Source organism: Pipistrellus hanaki (genome assembly GCF_964339955.1).
Source record: "Pipistrellus hanaki genome assembly, chromosome: 3".
NCBI lineage: Eukaryota > Metazoa > Chordata > Mammalia > Chiroptera > Vespertilionidae > Pipistrellus > Pipistrellus hanaki.
In genome coordinates this window covers 105,515,476-105,532,620 of record NC_140505.1, presented here as the reverse complement: position 1 = coordinate 105,532,620, position 17,145 = coordinate 105,515,476, and the positions used below count along the sequence as shown (strand labels likewise).

Below are 17,145 nucleotides of genomic sequence, written 5' to 3'. Positions count from 1 at the left end.
GGATAAAGCATTAAGCTTTGCAAAGTTCAGGTAGGTTCTTCCTTTCAGTGAATGGATTAGTCATAATTGTGACTGGGATAAATACAAATTTCATATAAATATTTGAGTATGTCTTAAGTGATAATTTCCTTGATTAAAGTTTTTATTTTATTTGCCTATATTGGGATAAAGAACTTCCTAGTGTTTGTAACTAAAAAAAAAAAATAGTTTAATTATAATCCCTTGTAATGAATTGTACATTTTTTAAATTGTGATAAACAGTGTTTATCCTTTGGTGAAATTATGGTAATGTTAACAGGTAATTCGTTGAAAAGTAAAAAAGTTTGCAGTAAGTGTATACCTCATATTTGCTCATAAATAAGTTGGAGAGCAGTTGCAAACTTTTTAGCAGCTTTCCATTCTCTGGAAGTTTTAGTGACCCAAATTTTCTCTAGCACATTTGAACCAAATCAGTAGTAGAGATGTGATTATAAGGAATAGCAACTATTTTTAACACCTCTTTTGTACTTGATCTGACATATACTTATAAGGAAAATTAAGCAGACACTGCTTGCCAAACCTATTTGTATCATGATCCAACTCAGTGTTTTGCAGTAGAGTTGTGGAACTGCAAAATAGAATTCTCTTGTATCTATGTATTCTATACCGGCGGTCAGCAACCTTGTGGACCACCGGTTGGTGACCACAGTTCTAGACTTCTTCCTCAGCTCAGATTTGTGATCCATCTAGGTCTTCTAAAACTAAAAATGTTTCAGGATAGTTTCCTATGGCCCTCTTATCTGTTGATTCTCATGCCATTCCTCACTTTCCCTCCTGTTCATTAGTAATAGCTTTTGGCCCATTAATCACTCAATGAGACAAATTGGAGGAATAAGGGCAGTGCCTAGTAAAGTGCATTGGGAAAGCTGTACATGTCTGTTCATGCCACTTTGTCCTCTGGCAGGTAATTTGTCTGGTCAGAGTGCAGCTTCAGGCTTGCACCCCCAGCAAACCCTCCAACCTCCTGGCAACATCCCAGAGACTGGGCAAAGTCAGCTGTTACAGCCTCTTAAGCCATCTCCCTCTAGTGACAACCTCTATTCAGCCTTCACCAGTGATGGTGCCATTTCAGTACCAAGCCTTTCTGCTCCAGGTCAAGGTAAGAAAGCAAAGCAGCCATCATCTTCCAAAAACATTCAAATGGAGATATTGCCGTGTCTGGGACAAAAGCCTAATGTGTAGCTTATTGTTAAGGTGAGTTGGAAGACCAGTTGACCAGAACATCGCCTGTGTATTGTACATTTCCAAGGATCTATGAGCTGAAGGGGGGGGGGAAAGTGATTAGATAGGTGTACTCATCACTCCTATCAGGTGAAATCACTTCTTTTCAAAGGATTACAGCAAATGGTTAGGATTGTGACCTATATGAAGAACTCTTTTGGGATTGCAACTTATACTTATGACTAGACAGATTTCCTGCCCTAAATTCTAAGGAGTTTTAGCAGTTTCTGAAAGCTAACTTGCTAGATTAACTAATGTGGACTTTTTAAATTTCTAAGTATGGGAGTAGCATACTAAAAAATGAATTGACCTACAATTCAATTTTTATATTAATTATTTACTTTTCGAATATGGTTTTTATTTATTAATGATTGCTCAAAAGATTCCTGTAGAGGAAAGAGCTTCTAGTAACCTTAGAACAAGTATTTGAAGGAGTTCAGTATCTGGGTAGAAAAGAATGAGAAAAAATATGAATAGGTCACTTTGGTATCTTTGTCAGAATTTCACTGAAATTAAAGATTAGATTATCTTTCACAAGATAAATGTACTTTTTGGTAAGAACTCAAACTAGCTAGCATTATTCCCACTGTGAAAGCTTTTGGCAGGTGGAGGGAATTGAGGCCTAATTTTCCTGTCTTGATATTTGACCTTTCCCTAGAAGCTTGTTCTGTGTGTCATTGTAGCGCATTTCACCACTCCAGCCTCAAGTTTCTAACATCTTGTAGTTGTGTTCTGTCTCTTCTCTTTCTGTTCTTCCCTGTTTCTCCCCTCCCACAGGCTGTGCGAAGTTTAACTGTGCATCTGAGCAGGTGACATTCAAACCTGGTGGCAGGAGGACCCGATTTCTGAGTACGCCCTGCTTGGCTCTTTGTGTGTAACACCTTTACTCCTTCCTCGCCCTTGTTTTTCTGCTGCTTGGATCTGATATTTCACGCAGTCCATTTTCATTTGTCTTTGTATATCATTTACTCAGCGGCTTGGCTGAACTACTGATACCCTCAGAAGTTTGGGTCCCTACATTAATTATTATAAAAGGTGTAGAAATAATAATAGGTAAACTTCAAAATAACCTTCTGATAGAATTGCTTCTTCGTAGATCCATATAGTGTGGTATTAGGTTACATAGATTGCTGGGTCTTTTAGAATAATGAAAACTGGACCCTGGTCAGGTACTCATTGGTTAGAGCTGTGGTTTCCCAACTTTTGGGGGGGCCATGCCCCACCTAAGCTTCTCTAAAATACAGATGCCCGCCTGCCCCCCCCCCCCCCCCCCCGTGACATATAATTCTTTTTTTTTTTTTTAATATATTTTATTAATTTTTTACAGAGAGAAAGGGAGAGGGAGAGAGAGTTAGAAACGTCGATGAGAGAGAAACATCGACCCGCCGCCTCTTGCACACCCACCATCGGGGATGTGCCCACAACCAATGTACATGCCCTTGACCGGAATCGAACCTGGGACCCTTCAGTCCGCAGACTGACGCTCTACCACTGAGCCAAACTGGTTTCGGCTATAATTCTTATTATTCAAAAAGTGAACTTCTCTTCATGTGGAGGAAGCCTAAAAGGCAATTAACTTGGTCTAAAGTCCAGGGGTCTTCAAACTACGGCCCGCGGGCCACATGCGGCCCGCAGAGGAGTCTGATCCGGCCCGCCAGGTTTTTTGGGCAGTGAGCGCAGCCGAGGTGTTACAGTAGGAATTAGTAGTTCATATAGTCCCGCCCTCCAGCTCTCTGAGGGATCGTGATCTGGCCCCCACTTTAAAAAGTTTGAGGACCCCTGGCTCTAAACAAGCTTCCAAAGAACATGGCAACCATGAAAGAGAAAAATAAAAGAATGAAAGGACAACTGAAGTACTAAGGAAGAAATCACTAAGAAAGTGTTAAAAAATAATAATATGAAGTGATACAAAAAAATTACAAGTTTCAAAACATATAATAGAGAACTGAAATGCATGAATGTCACATTATGTACTGTATATGAGGCCCTTAGAACCATAAGAAATGCAAAAAAAGTCACTGTTAATAACTCATTCTTGAATTGGCCCCCTTAAAAATCAAATTGTTCCCCTGTGGGGTGTCCCACGTTGGAAACCACTAGTTTAGAGCTTCTTCCTGATAAACACCAAGGTCAATGGTTTGATTCCCAGTCAGGGTACACACAAGAATCAACCAGTGAATGCATAAGTGAACAACAAATCAGTGTTTCTCTATCTAATTCTCTCTCTCCCTTCCTTCTCCTTACTCTCTGAAATCAATCAATGAATTTTTTTTGAAAAGAAAGAATAATGAAGATAATTTTTGTCCTATTCAGTGAGAAGTGACAGAAAGCATCTTGACCACTGATGCACTTAGATCCTGGCAGCAGGTAAAAGTTATACCCTATTTTTCAGAGGAGGCTGTTATCTTTTTCTGGTCAATTAAGCCTAACCATCAGCTGAAAAGATGCAAGAATTTCCTCATTGGATCTTTTCACCACTACTACCTTCTAATTTCATAATATCAGGTGTGGAAAGGTTTTTAGTGTACTTACTCTCATAAAGCATTTATTCTGTTAAAGACCAAATCCCAGCACCTGCAAGTGAAAATGATTGCTGAGATTTCTAAGCCTTCTTAAAGGCACAATAGCAAAATCTCTCCAGCCCATCTTTCCCAACTGTGACATGAAGATGACACCTGTCCTCTAGGGTTGTTTTACAAATCACATACATAGAAACAGGCAGCACAGGGGAAGCACAATCATTGCCCTCTGATTGGCCAGTAAATGTAAATTGAATAAATTTTTAAAAATGAAAGTAGGACTCAAGTAGAAAACTTAGAGTTTAAATAAAGGTCTCTGTTAAGGCCTCAAACTTCTGATGTGGTTATTGAAGTGCTTTTTAAATGCATGTGCTAAGGCCATCACTATTTCCAAGTATGGTTCAGAGGTCCTTGGACCTCATATCACTAGCCAAAGCCAATTAACAAAAGTGGGAGGCATTCCCAGTTTGGTAGTTTTCCAAGCATGTGCGATTTTTGAGCATCCATATAAATAGCTTTCTGGTTAAACTAGGCTGGACCAAGCATACTAACATTTTGATGCTTAAATAAGCATTTAATTTATATGTCCAGCTAGAAAGATGAAAAGACATTAATACTAGGAGGCAAGTGTTAAAACAGCCTGAAATGTCTAACAGAATTAAGGGAACCAAGGCTTTTTTGTGAAGTATAAAGTGGTAGATACCACTTTAAATTAATTAAGTGAATTCTCATCACACTCTTAAAGGTAGGTGGTATAATACTGTTTTTGAATAAAAGTGTTTAGAAATATGAAAATCTTACCGCTTTCTGCTGGGTCTAAAATGAAAGGTGACACAGTATATGTATATCTTATAAGCCTTGGTGACCAAATTGCAGGAGGCAGATTTAAAGCAAATGTGGAAAGAAAAACCAGGTGTTTTTAGACTAGTTTGGGATGCATTATTCTGTGCTCTCCAAATAGATAATGGTTTGGAAGCATGGCTTGCCTTAATGCTTTATTTATGTTCAAAAGTTGCTTGTTTTCCATATACTTTTAAATATCTTTCTAAAGGGGAAAGTACTAGTATGTCTAGGATGTGGAAATATATTAGCCAATTTAAATTAAGAGAAAACTGTAACAATGGTAATATCTATCAGCCCACTGTGGTAGAATTGCTAATGCGTTTAATTGAGTGCTTTTTAACATCCCAGCAGGAGAAACAGAAAGCGGGACAGGGTCAGTGGAAAGACTGCTTGGGTATTTGAAATTCAAGCAGTGAGATCTGAGAGACTGGAGTGCCTCCGCTCCCACAGCCTAATGCAGGCATTGCTCTTCTAGATACAAACATTGGGTATGAAATCCAGCTTCTGTCAGCTAGGTCCCGCAGCCCATCAGAGAACCAAGGCAAAGCTAAGTCCCATGGAACTACCTCTGTGGCAAGGGCTCCAGGTCCTACCAGTCTGTCTCCCCTCCTGCTTTCTCTTGCTGGGACTTTGTGTGCTGTTTGGAGATTCTAAATATTTTACACTGATGTTTCTTTATTTTAACACATTGCTCTCTCTTTGTGCTTCAGGGAAGATGGTGAAAAAAGTCTGTCCTTGCAACCAGCTCTGTAGTAATTATCTTTTATTTTTCTGTTACTTTTGGTCCTTGATTGCAAAGCTTGTTATCCTTGAGTTCTTTGAACCTTGAAGCCTCACAACTCCCTGATTCCCAATTTCCATCTCTCTAGTTCCACACCCTTTTCTGATATATTCTTTAACATGCTTATTTGCTGACCACTGGCTATCCTCTCAGATTAAGAAATCACCTCATAGTCAGTGTTTTCATTGATGACCCCCTGCAAGTCTGCCTCTGTGGCATTATGGCTTGATAAGCCGATGGATATGTACAGAGAGATCAAGGACTCCTGGCTCCTTTGCGAAAGAATTAGTTAACAAAAATGTGCCCGTCACTAGAAAATCAGCAGTGGTCACAGCATACAAGAGCCCATTCCCCCACATCTGCTAGGCTGGTGAGGTGAGAGGCATAACTTTTAGAGTTTGGCTTCTTAGATTGGTAGTTTCTCATTAAAGTTCAGGCAATTCAACAACCCCACAGGCCACCTAGAGGGTCAACCAGAAAACACTATACTTGGGATATATGGGCAATAAGTTGTGGCTACTAATAGGTTGTTGTTACTAGGATCTGGCGTGTGGGGGTGGGGAAAGTGTATTATAGCAGGAGAAAACTGAAGAACCGATTTTGAGTGATTCAGCATGCATTTTTGAGAGCTTTTCAGCAGAATTGAGAAAGGTTTAAAGGTTAGTCATTATACTCTGGAAGGTACACAGTGTTCTCAGAAATATTTGCATTAAGAATGTTCTTAGACATTTTATTACTGAAATGAACTAAATTCACTGTGTATTCTAGTTTATTTTATAGTCAGCTTCTCCCAGGAGTTTATTTCTAGTCAGAAAAGGATGTGTTTATTTCCTTTAATGGGAAAACCTGTTTTCAGAAGCCAGCATAAAAGGGTCAACTGTATGGTTGACTCTCCCTCAAGGTATAAACCTTACCTTCAGAATACAGTGCTGTGTAATATATATTAAAGCGAGAAATGAGATTTGGTCATAAAGGGTCCTCAAAGCATGAAAGGCAACAAGCATGAGACCGACGCGGTGGGACACCCAGCACGAGCTTGGTAATTGGTGTTCACCTCAACAGAGCTTCTTGTATTCGGCTTTGACAGCTCTGCTCCCTTGGGATAGTGTCTGGTTACATCAAGCTCGCTAAGCAATCACCATTCGAACCGGATGGTGGTCCTCATGCATGACTTGCTTGCCTTCTGTACTTCACCATCATGACTGCCATCCTCACTGCCTCTTCCTCCCTCCCATCCCACCACTGCCTCACTCTCGCTGTTCAGGAAGGCTGTTTCCTGTGCCATAGCGGAACTTACTCTTCCCTTTACACTGTATGTGCAAGAGCAATTCCCTGTGGCTCCCGGGGGCACTGAGAAGGGAGCTAGCACACACTGCAGTAGCTCCATGTCGAGCCTTGGTGGTAAGAAGCATGTGACCTTCCTCTGCAGCTTCACCTCTGAATTAGCTGCTTCTCAAGTACAGACATGCTTGTGTGTGCCATCCCTGGATATTGTGGTAGAAACTTGATCAGCAGTGGATCATAAAGGGCTTTTCAATGGCAGAGTTGCTTCAGGTATGCGGCTGTGCTCCAGTGCTGCTTTGACCTTGAAAGCAGGAAAATGTATGCATTTAGGTAGCCCCCAGCATTACTGGGATATCTTAAGGCCTAGTGCTCACAACTGAGTAGTTCTTATTTACTCTATAGTAAATGTGATGTCTGCTAAGAAGGTGGGGTGAGGGTAACAAACAAGACCATGACTCTTCTCTCCCTCTTCCCTAAAACTTGCCTCTTCGCATAATCTTCAGTGTGCCCTCCAGCAGAGCCGAAATCAGGCAGGACACAGACTCCTTTCTTCTCATCAAACTATAGAAATAGAACTCCTTCATTGCACCTCAAAGCTTCCTCCTCCCTTCTGCACCCCTGCCTCAGCTGAGTGTTCCTGTTGCTTCCACATAAGAGAGCTTGCTGTTCTGGGAAAGGTGGGGGGAGGGCTGAGGATCCTTGAACCAGTTGAAACAGGTCATCTTCAGGAAAAGCATGCCTTCTTAGAGTTGAAAGATTCAGGCAAACAATAAACCTTCCTCACAAGTAAACTTGGTTCTTCACTCATAGGAAACTGGGAGAGGTTGAAGCCTTAATTCCTCTCAAGTGTGTGTTTACAAATTGTGTTTATGGGGTCCAGATGAAAACGTTTTTTTTAACAGAGCATGCTGTTTCTCTTACCCCCTCTTTCTATTAAGGTGGCGGAGGGGTTAGGAATGGCCGAATCCACATGGTTTGGGAACCATGTCTTTTCCTGGGCCAAACACCTGTCTTTGTGTTTCTGTAACTCCTACTTGAACTCTGGCCCAGTGCTCAAGAAATCATCTTGTTTGCCCTGCGTTCTAGCCTCCCTGACCATCCCACTCTTCCCTCATCGATGCAATGCTGAACACGTTTGCTGGCAGTACGTTCAGTACCGTGTGAATGGGCTGGAAGAGGGCCCCGCCCTTTGTACCAACCATAGTCCTGAGTTCTTTAGCCTTCCTTACTGCAGCTCCTGAAGAGAATCTGGTTTCATTGCCCTGTTAGCCAACATTGGCTAAATAAGGCCTTGGGATCTTCATTTCTTGCATGGCTTCCCAATCCATCCTCCCCATTCTGTGGCTTGCCATTCATCATTCTGTGAAGCTTTTCCTGTTCATTAAAGTATAATCCAAACACCATGTAATGGCTATATTCTGTTGCTTCTTCTAACTCTAGGGACCAGCAGCACAAACACAGTTGGGGGAACAGTGAACAGCCAAGCTGCCCAAACGCAGCCTCCTGCCATTACCTCCAGCAGGAAGGGCACATTCACAGATGACCTGCACAAGTTGGTGGACAATTGGGCCCGAGATGCCATGAATCTTTCAGGCAGGAGAGGAAGCAAAGGACATATGAATTACGAGGTAAGTTTTCCCTTTTTGCCATTTTTCTACTCCATTCATGTCACTTAGCACATCTGAGACCATGCTTAACATTTCAGGCAGTGATCTACTTCAGTGGCTCATTAATTTTAACACTTTTTAAAAATACGGTTTTATTGATTTCAGAGAAAAGGGAGAGAGAGAAGTATCAATGATGAGAATCATTGATCAGCTGTCTCCTGCATGCCCTCTTCTGAGGATTGAGCCTGCAACCCTGGCATATGCCCTGTCCAGGAATCGAACCGTCAACTCCTAGTCCATGGGTTGACACCCAATCACTACACCATACCAGCCAGGCAATTTTAATACTTTTAGAAAAACAAGACAAAAATCACCCAAGTACCCTTTTATTTTTACTTCCCTGTATCCTTCACTCCCTATTGGTCAACTCAATTTTTTCTTTCCTTTATTACCCTGTACTGCATGCCCACCATCATACACACACACACACACACACACACACACACCACCACCACCACCACCACCACCACCACCACCACCCAGTTCCAGTCGGAATGGTTTTTCTCACTGGTTAGATAAGTGTGAAGAGCCAATAATAATTACTATGAAAGGTTTTATAAGATTAGAACAGCCTAGTTGTAAAATTATAGTTTGGTATTCCCATTTCGCACTCATGCCTGTCATGCCCACACCACACTTTACAATGAGTTGTTTTGTTTTCAGGGCCCTGGAATGGCGAGGAAGTTCTCAGCACCTGGTCAGCTGTGCATCTCCATGACCTCAAACCTGGGTGGCCCTGCCCCCATCTCTGCAGCATCAGCTACCTCTCTAGGTCACTTCACCAAGGCTATGTGCCCCCCACAGCAGTACACTTTCCCAGCTCCTCCCTTTGGCACTCAGTGGAGTGGGACGGGTGGCCCTGCACCACAGCCACTTGGGCAGTTCCAGCCTGTGGGAACTGCCTCCTTACAGAATTTCAACATCAGCAATTTGCAGAAATCCATCAGCAACCCCCCAGGTTCCAACCTGCGGACCACTTAGACCTAGAGACATTAACTGAGTAGATTTGGGGACAGGAAAGAGTGCTGAGTGATTGGGGGCAGAGGGGTTAGTAGCCTATATATACTAACTACTTGTGCTGCATTTAACTGATTATTTCTTGCCAGAAAGGAATGTTTTTAATACTGCTTAGAGCCCTCACAATGGAGAGTCTTCCTCCCCTTCACCGTTAATTGGAGTGGGACAAGAAGGAAAGAGCAGCTTTCTTGTGGTGGGGTAGCTCAATGTGTGCTTTCCTGTTTACCTGTACCCAACAGTGAGGGCGAGGAGAGAGAAGGGCTTTTATCAGGAAGCTATTCGAGTGCTCAAGGGAAAACCAAACCCCATCTGTATTTTTAAGTGGGTGTAGCTCTTAATTTTGGTACCCACCCCAAGTCCCTCATTCCTTCAAGAATCTAAGCCACAAGACAAAATAAAGGTATTGGGTTCTTTCTTACCCTGTCCCCCCATCCACTTCTCCCCTTTCCTTGTTTTCTCTCTTTAGAACCCAGTGAAAAACACCAGAAGATTGAGGTTTCAGCCCTTTCTTATGATAGGTCATTAGTGCTTTAAGCAAACGATATTAGCAGCTTTGACTGCAGCACTAGCAATTAAGAAAAAAAAGTTCCCTGCGGACATGTAACTTTGCCATCAGTTTTGATGTGGAAACACTGTGATATATAAATGTTGTTGGACAACAGTAGTTTTAAGATGAAAATATGAAAGGTTTAAAAGGTTGACAAAAAAAGCTAGCTCTGTTCTTTACTTATTGAGACACTTTAACTTTTTCCTTTGTATTTCCATTGTATTAGATAAATAAATGTGAATGTAAAATTGTATAAATTACTTACTTGAATACTTCTGTTCTCCCAGTATTGCTTGCTGGATATTTTAGTGCCTTGGACTTCTATTGCTTTTGCCATTAGCATCAACTTCTCATCAGACCCCAGATCAGCAAAGGGCATGTGGGAGGAAATCTAAGGCCCAGGTGACCCCAGCAGTGGGTCAAGCCAAAGGGAAATTGAGTGTTCTTGTTATTTAACAGTTTTGTCTAGAGCAGGTATGAGATGAGCAGGGTGAGAAGTTAGTTGACATCAGTGCTTGAAAGCAGAAAGTTCTGTTTCAGGAATGGTGAGGAGGGGTGCTGTAATAAAATTGGGCATTTTAAAGGATTAAAGGAGGCGAAGGACAAGTGAAAGAAAAAGACAAAGGTATGGGAGAACAAACTTGTTTGAAGATATGTGATGCCTACCAATGAATGCCATAGCCTTAGTCGGTGAGCTGGGCTTGCACAGACCTAGAACAAATGGCTAAACATGGGAAGCGAGAGGGGGTTGATTTTAAAGTTGGGATACGGGATAGTGAAGTGTCACAGATGGAAAAAGTTGCTCTAAGAAAAACCATTTGGATTGCTTTCCTCTTATTGCAAATATACCAGGTATTTCTAAGCTTGGAGCGTTGTATTTTTGTAGAAAGTGGAACCACATCTGAAGTAAGCATTGTAGGGAAGAATATGTTTCTCTATGTTTTTCTCCTATGTCCAAATGGTTGCAGGATCATAATCTGTTGTGCCACCTTTATTTCTGCAATTGCAACTGATATTCTCACATTTCATTTTAACAAATATTCTCCTTAATAACTGCAACCAACCAGTGTTATTTAGTGATATGCCTAGTTATAATGGGCAGTTCTATCATTTTCAGAGCTTACAGGAAATGCTCTCCTAATTGGCTAACTGGGGGTCTCTATATCTCTGAAGATGGGGGGAAAGCTAGGACTCTTTAATTTTTTGGGTGCTTCTTGTCTTGACTCTTGAGTTGGGAAATTGACATATTTCCAACCTCTTACCCACCTCACTGGCACATCCCAGGAATCACAATAGGAAGAGCCTCATTGGCTCTCCTATCCTGTTGTCCCTTCGTGGCCCTGTTTCTTCCCATTAGCCTGGGCCCCGATGGTGCAAATGAAAGCTGAAGGTTTTAGGAAGGTAGAAATGAAAAGGGCAGAGGTTCCAAGCCCTCCTTCGAAATTGTTTACTTATTCATTCTCTGCTTATAATTCTTAGGGAGATGATGAGAGTAAGGAATAGAAGAAAGTGGCCAAGTTAATGAGAAATGGACCACCTAAGACAAATGAAACAATACTTTTTACTAGAGAAACAAGCAAGCCAAATGCAGCACATTGTTTGTTATTTTGGTTCAATAATTTTGAGATCTCTTCATTCACAAAAAAGAAAGAACTGGTTTTATTTACTGTTGATTTTTTTTTTTTCCTTCCTGTGGATGAAATAACTGAAGCCTAGAGGAATCAACTAGCTACTGAAATGTTTAAATTATTTTTGTGTTAATAGTACACTTTGAGTATCTTTTCCACATTAAAAAATCTTTCTGAATTATAAATGTTTTCCTTACATTATTTAACAATGTATACTGTTTTAAAAAAAATGAATAAACAATTCAAACCTTGGGTTTCTCCGCAGCCGTTAATTGTACATTTTGCACTAACTTTGGGTGTTGCGCTTCTTGTAAGATTGCGCTTTGTGCTTCAGTTTGTAACCTTTGTAGACTTATTTAATGAAACCATTCAAATAAACCAAACTTGCTTTTGATGAGTTGTGGGGTTTCATTCCCAGCCAATTCATTTTTCATTATTTCATTAGGTATTTTGTGTGCAATTTATAATTGGATTCCTAACTTTAGTGGCAGTTCTGACCTGAACTATGGTTATGCTGCAGACAAAGATGATACTTAATCTGAAGATGATATCAAAATCAAAAGATGGGACCAAATCTGCACGAAGATGAAGTAAAAGAGAAATCAGCCCTAGCCGGTTTGGCTCAGTGGATAGAGTGTTGGCCTGTGGACTGAAGGGTCCTGGGTGCAATTTTGGACAAAGGCATATACCTCGGTTGCAGGCTTCTTTCTGGCCTGGGCCCTGGTCGGGGTTCATGCAGGAGGCAACCAATTCATGTGTTTCTCTCACATCAATATTTCTCTCTTCCATTCTTGCTAAAAAGCAATGGAAAATTATCCTCAGGTAATGATTTAAAAAAGAGAGAAATCAGAGTAAGCCACTGAAATGGAAATGGATTACCGCCTTCTGTTCTTTAAGAGTTCCATGCCTCAGGTTCCCAGCTTCCCACAAATGAATGTCACCCAAAAAAAATAAAAGCCACTTCAAGATTAGATTACTAGTTAACACAAACTCATTAAAGGGAAAGAATTATGAAACATCTAAGCACGATGGAAAAACAATTTGTTAGATGGGTTTATAACACATCTGAATGGGGAACTATATACAGCAACTTATATTTTCTATTTTGTTACCAAGTAATGGATTTATTTTGTGCTCTTGAAATTCCTTTTCTTTGGCCTTACATCATTGTCCCCTTAATTAAACAAGAGGTTAACAGATGAAGATCACAGCCTGGACTCTGATGCACAGGAGTCAAACACCACTCCACCTTTTGTTCTAAGCGTGACGCACAGTCCTTGTGTGGGCAACATTGGAATTTGGTGCCCTAACGTGAAAGAAGGTAGAGACACCCAGTAATGTAATGTAGGTTGTTGTTAAAAGTTGGTGCTTGGTAGTATGGCTTATGTTACTTTCAACCACTGGTGATTCCTAAAAGTTCTGTATTTATTAGCATAATATTGTAGTTAGGAATAAATAATGAGTATCAAATGCCCAAGAAAAGGTATTTTATCTACCCACAGCCTACTCAATGTGCAACAAGCTTTTTTAAAGTACTTGTTTTCCAGCTGCTCAGCTTTATCTGCAGTAGGCTCCAGTAGTCAAATCCTCTGGAAGAGTTCAGAAGGAAGCAAAGTCAGTCCTTGGAAATAAAGCTCAGTCCCTAGGAATAATGAACAATTTGATGGCCAAAAAGCAGTTTTCTACAATCCCTCTATGAGAGTCTGATGAGGTAACCTGAACCTCTGCTAAGATGGATCCAATTTCCTTTTCTTCAACTCCTGGTTCTTCCTGGAGGAATCACAGTTTCCTATGTAAGAGAAAGCCGTTAAAATATAGTTGCCATGATTTTAAAACGAACTCAGTAATTTCTGAATTAGTTAATGATCCTAAAAACCTAAGAATGAAAATTGCTATGAATACATCCTTCTAACTCTAGACCAAACTGAAGTAATTATGACGGGCCCACTTTTCATAGGAAAAGCTCCTAATGCAGTCAGGCCTAACTTCCCACTAGGATCCCTAAGCACAACTTCTGGCTCTCAAACCATTATCTTCTCTTTTCTGCTATTCCACCTTTAAAATTCATAGAACTAAACCCAGGTTCTTCAATATCTGTTCCTAAAACGCTTTGCTACCTATTATGTGCTGGTTAACGTTGGAAGTTTGGAGGTGCAATTTTGTTTGTGGATTCTGGTGGCAAAGGCTTTGTGGACTCCGGCTCCGAGTCACCATCTGGTTTTTCAGGACTGGTGTGGCAGCAGTCTGGTGTGATTCTGGTCTAGACAACGGCTTGACAGCACTGTCCAATACATCTGGAGTCATATCCCATATTTCAAAACTGTCTGCAAAGACAGAGATCACGGGAAAAGGTAGTATCAACAAAGAGGAAGTGTTCTCACATACAGTACAGGAAAAGCAGGTCATAAGAAATCACATGCCATAAGTGACCTATGACAGTTTATAGATTCTCTATCCCTAATTCCTAAAAGTACACTGGAGCTTCTGTTAGGACAGTAGGGAGCTAAATCTGTGCTACCATTCAGAACTGTTGTCAATCCACCCTGGGTCCTCTTTCTCCTAAAAAGATTTTTGTCGTCTCTTCATGGGTCTATAAAGCAGAAAGGATTTTTTTTTTTAATTTATATTTTATTGATTTTTTTACAGAGAGGAAGGGAGAGAGATAGAGAGCTAGAAACGTCGATGAGAGAGAAACATCGACCATGTTTCCTACCGGGGATGTGCCCGCAACCAATGTACATGCCCTTGCCCAGAATCGAACCTGGGACCTTTCAGTCCGCAGACCGACGCTCTTACCACTGAGCCAAACCGGCTTCGGCAGAAAGGATTTTTATACCTTTTTTTTTTTTAATTCTCACCTGAGGATATTTTTCCCATTGATTTACAGAGAGAATAGAGGGGAGACAGAAACATGTAAGAGAGATACATTGATTGGTTGCCTCCCATACATGCCTCTATTAGAGGTGGGGAACCTGCAACCATGGTAAGGTACCACTGACCAGGAAGCAAACCCCAACCCTTCGGTCAGAGCCAATGCTCCAACCACTAAGCCAAACCAGCCAGGGCTTTTATGCCTCTAAAAAACAAATAAATCTTTATTGTTCATATTATTACACTTGTTCCTCTTTTCCACCCCCCTAGATCCCCTCCACTGGTTCCCACCCCACCCTCTGCCCTTACCCCCCTCCACTGTCCTCATCCATAGATGTACGATTTTTGTCGTCTCTTCCCAAACCTCCCACACCCCTTTCCCCCCGAGAATTGTCAGTCTGTATATTATTTTTTATTTCAGTCAGTGTATGCTTAATTTCTAGTTGGTCCTTTTCCATATCCTCAAGGATCTCACTAAATTAATCCGCCTTTTCTAGAAAATTCATGGAAAACCTTATAACCATGGTATTGAACTCTATATCCAGTTGCTTGCTTTCCTCCATTTCTTTCATTTGTGATCTGTTTCTTTGTCTCCGCATTTTGGCTGCTTCCCTGAGTTGATAGAGTGGCTTTGTGTGCTAGGTGTCCTTTAGGGCCCAGTGGCTCTGCCTCCCCAGTTACCTTAGGAGGTAACTCTTGGTGCACCCCTTTGTGGGCTGTGTGCACAGTGTTGTAGTTAAGCTTTGATTGTTGTTGGTATCACTGGAAGGAATTGACCTCCAGGCCAATTGGCTGTGAGGATCAGTTGTGTCTATGCTGGGAGAATTTCTGTGTTGGAGACACCCTTGAGACAAGACTTGCAAAAGCCTCTGCGCTCAGCTTGGATGGGGTGGAGTCTCAGGGCAGAGCAAACCATGATGGCTTCCCGTCAGCCCTGCCCTAAGAGGCCTCTGAGCCTCAGTGTCCCTCAGTTATCGCGCAAGCACCTCTGAGAGAAAGCCACCTTCGAGTTTCGCCTGCTGCCAGACAGTCCAGTTTCTCCCCGAATGAGTCTGGGTCCCCAGAGCCTCGCCCAGAACTGGAGTTCAGAGCACTCGGGAGGTTTTGTTTCCCTCCTGATAGAGAAAGCCAGCTGCATACTCAGTTGCCAACCCCTCTGGCTTCCACAGTTCCTGTGAGTCTCAGTGTGCTTTTCTCTTTCCTTCTAGTTGTAGAATTTCCTCTCAGCCAGCCAGCCTTTGGTTCTGGATGATGTCCGTTTTGTCTTTTAGTTGTAGTTTTGAAAATGTTGTGCTAGGCAGCAGTTTAGGTATTTACCTATGCCTCCATCTTGGTTTCTCCTCTTTATGCCTCTTTTAAAATGCATTTCGAACTCCCCAAGGTATCCAATACAGTAACTTACAAGCAATTTATAGGTATTTCCTGATTAATACTTAGCATCCCTTTAGCACCTACTGACCTGCAGGGAAGTCTTTCTCGGTGAGTAGTTCTGCTCCCTCAGGTTTGGGAGTGCTGTGGTTCAAAGGAGGCACCGGTGGCTGTACTATACAGAGAGAGACCTCAGAACTCAATTGTGAGAAGGAGCAGCCTCAGGAGTGCAAAGCACCCAGAGTTACGCTGGTTCATAGCACAGCCAATAGCAGAATTCAAGAACCCCGAGTCCCCGCCCACCTGTAGATCTATATGAGGTTTAAAATTGCCTTTTCCCTCTACCAAATTGGGGAGAAACAGTTTATTTCTCCTTTAGGGGCATAAATAGAATACATCTGGCCTAGTTTTTACTTTTTAAAGCTATAACCTTTGTTCCAAGAAATTCTTAAGTAGAGATTCAATATAGAGAAGCCAATATAATCAATGACTCTGAATATAGGGATGGGGGAAAGGCCTGGAGAACTCTCCCACTCACCTTCAGGGGCTTCTGTAATGGTTTGGAAGCTAAAGATCTGGAATAATTCTCATTAAGAACATCCGAACCCAGTAAGTGGATGTTTTCCCCCCTCTACATTAATTTCAGCCTCAGTGCTGAGGGGGATATTATTGAAAGCAAGTCCTCTATAAATTTCATAATTCTTAGGGAGAAGCTGAACAAACATCACATTGATCTGGGATTAGCCCTTCTGTTTCTACTCTCTAGGAAAGACTCCAAAATAACCTCTAATACTATTCCCACTGAATCCGAACTCAAAAATAAGCACGTTCCTAGATAATTACCAGAAGCCCCCATTACCTTCAAATGCAAAACTTCCTTATATTCAAACTCAGCTAAGGTTTTAAAATGCAGAGGCAGTCAACATAACTGGAGCAAAAAACCCGCTGTACCGAGAAATTTCTAGTTCCAGATTTTGTCAAGGCCCATTCCCTCCTCCCCCAAAAGATTAGTATCTTTAGAAATGGGGAAAATACACAGCAGGATTTCACTCTTAATCTTTTTTAACTCATCTATCCTGTGTTGTAACGAGCTCTGGTTTGGACCTAACCATACTGAGCTGGCAGAGGATCAAGGACCACAAGCCTTCCCTGGGATACTGAGTACACCTCCCCGGGGCCTCTGCTCCCAGCCTTCTCACGAACCCGGATTCTTCTCTTCAGTGGACGGAGCAGAGAGCTGAACTCGCTGCTGTCTCTCCATTTGCTCCCGGAACTGCTGCTGCAGCTGTTTCTGCCGGAGCTTCCGCTGGACAGTGGCATCGCTCTCTGCGGCGGAGGACTCCAGGCTTCTGCATTGGGG

General features: G+C 41.8%; 2 protein-coding genes across 28 annotated transcripts in view; one reads left to right on the top strand and one right to left on the bottom strand.

Moving 5' to 3' along the window:
* Nucleotides 1–11,940, top strand: part of WNK1 (WNK lysine deficient protein kinase 1) — a 128,332-nt gene extending 116,392 nt beyond the window's left edge. For 7 of the 15 annotated variants that reach the window (XM_084878713.1, XM_084878715.1, XM_084878717.1 and 4 more), the window contains 3 exons: nucleotides 944–1,138; nucleotides 8,128–8,315; nucleotides 9,018–11,940. In XM_084878713.1, coding sequence (XP_084734839.1) covers nucleotides 944–1,138; nucleotides 8,128–8,315; nucleotides 9,018–9,335 — 701 coding nt within the window. In that variant the 3' untranslated portion in view covers nucleotides 9,336–11,940. Of the gene's footprint in view, nucleotides 1–943; nucleotides 1,139–2,037; nucleotides 2,131–5,332; nucleotides 5,375–8,127; nucleotides 8,316–9,017 lie in introns of all 15 variants that reach the window. The other 8 variants (XM_084878704.1, XM_084878714.1, XM_084878716.1 and 5 more) reach the window with 3 other exon arrangements.
* A 626-nt stretch (nucleotides 11,941–12,566) lies between these two features.
* RAD52 (RAD52 homolog, DNA repair protein) overlaps nucleotides 12,567–17,145 on the bottom strand; it is a 493,030-nt gene continuing 488,451 nt past the window's right edge. For all 13 annotated transcript variants that reach the window (XM_084878793.1, XM_084878800.1, XM_084878794.1 and 10 more), the window contains 4 exons: nucleotides 16,989–17,134; nucleotides 15,877–15,960; nucleotides 13,664–13,870; nucleotides 12,567–13,335 (listed from right to left, as the gene is read on the bottom strand). In XM_084878793.1, the coding sequence (XP_084734919.1) occupies nucleotides 13,274–13,335; nucleotides 13,664–13,870; nucleotides 15,877–15,960; nucleotides 16,989–17,134 (499 nt within the window). In that variant the 3' untranslated portion in view covers nucleotides 12,567–13,273. The remainder of the gene's footprint in view (nucleotides 13,336–13,663; nucleotides 13,871–15,876; nucleotides 15,961–16,988; nucleotides 17,135–17,145) is intronic.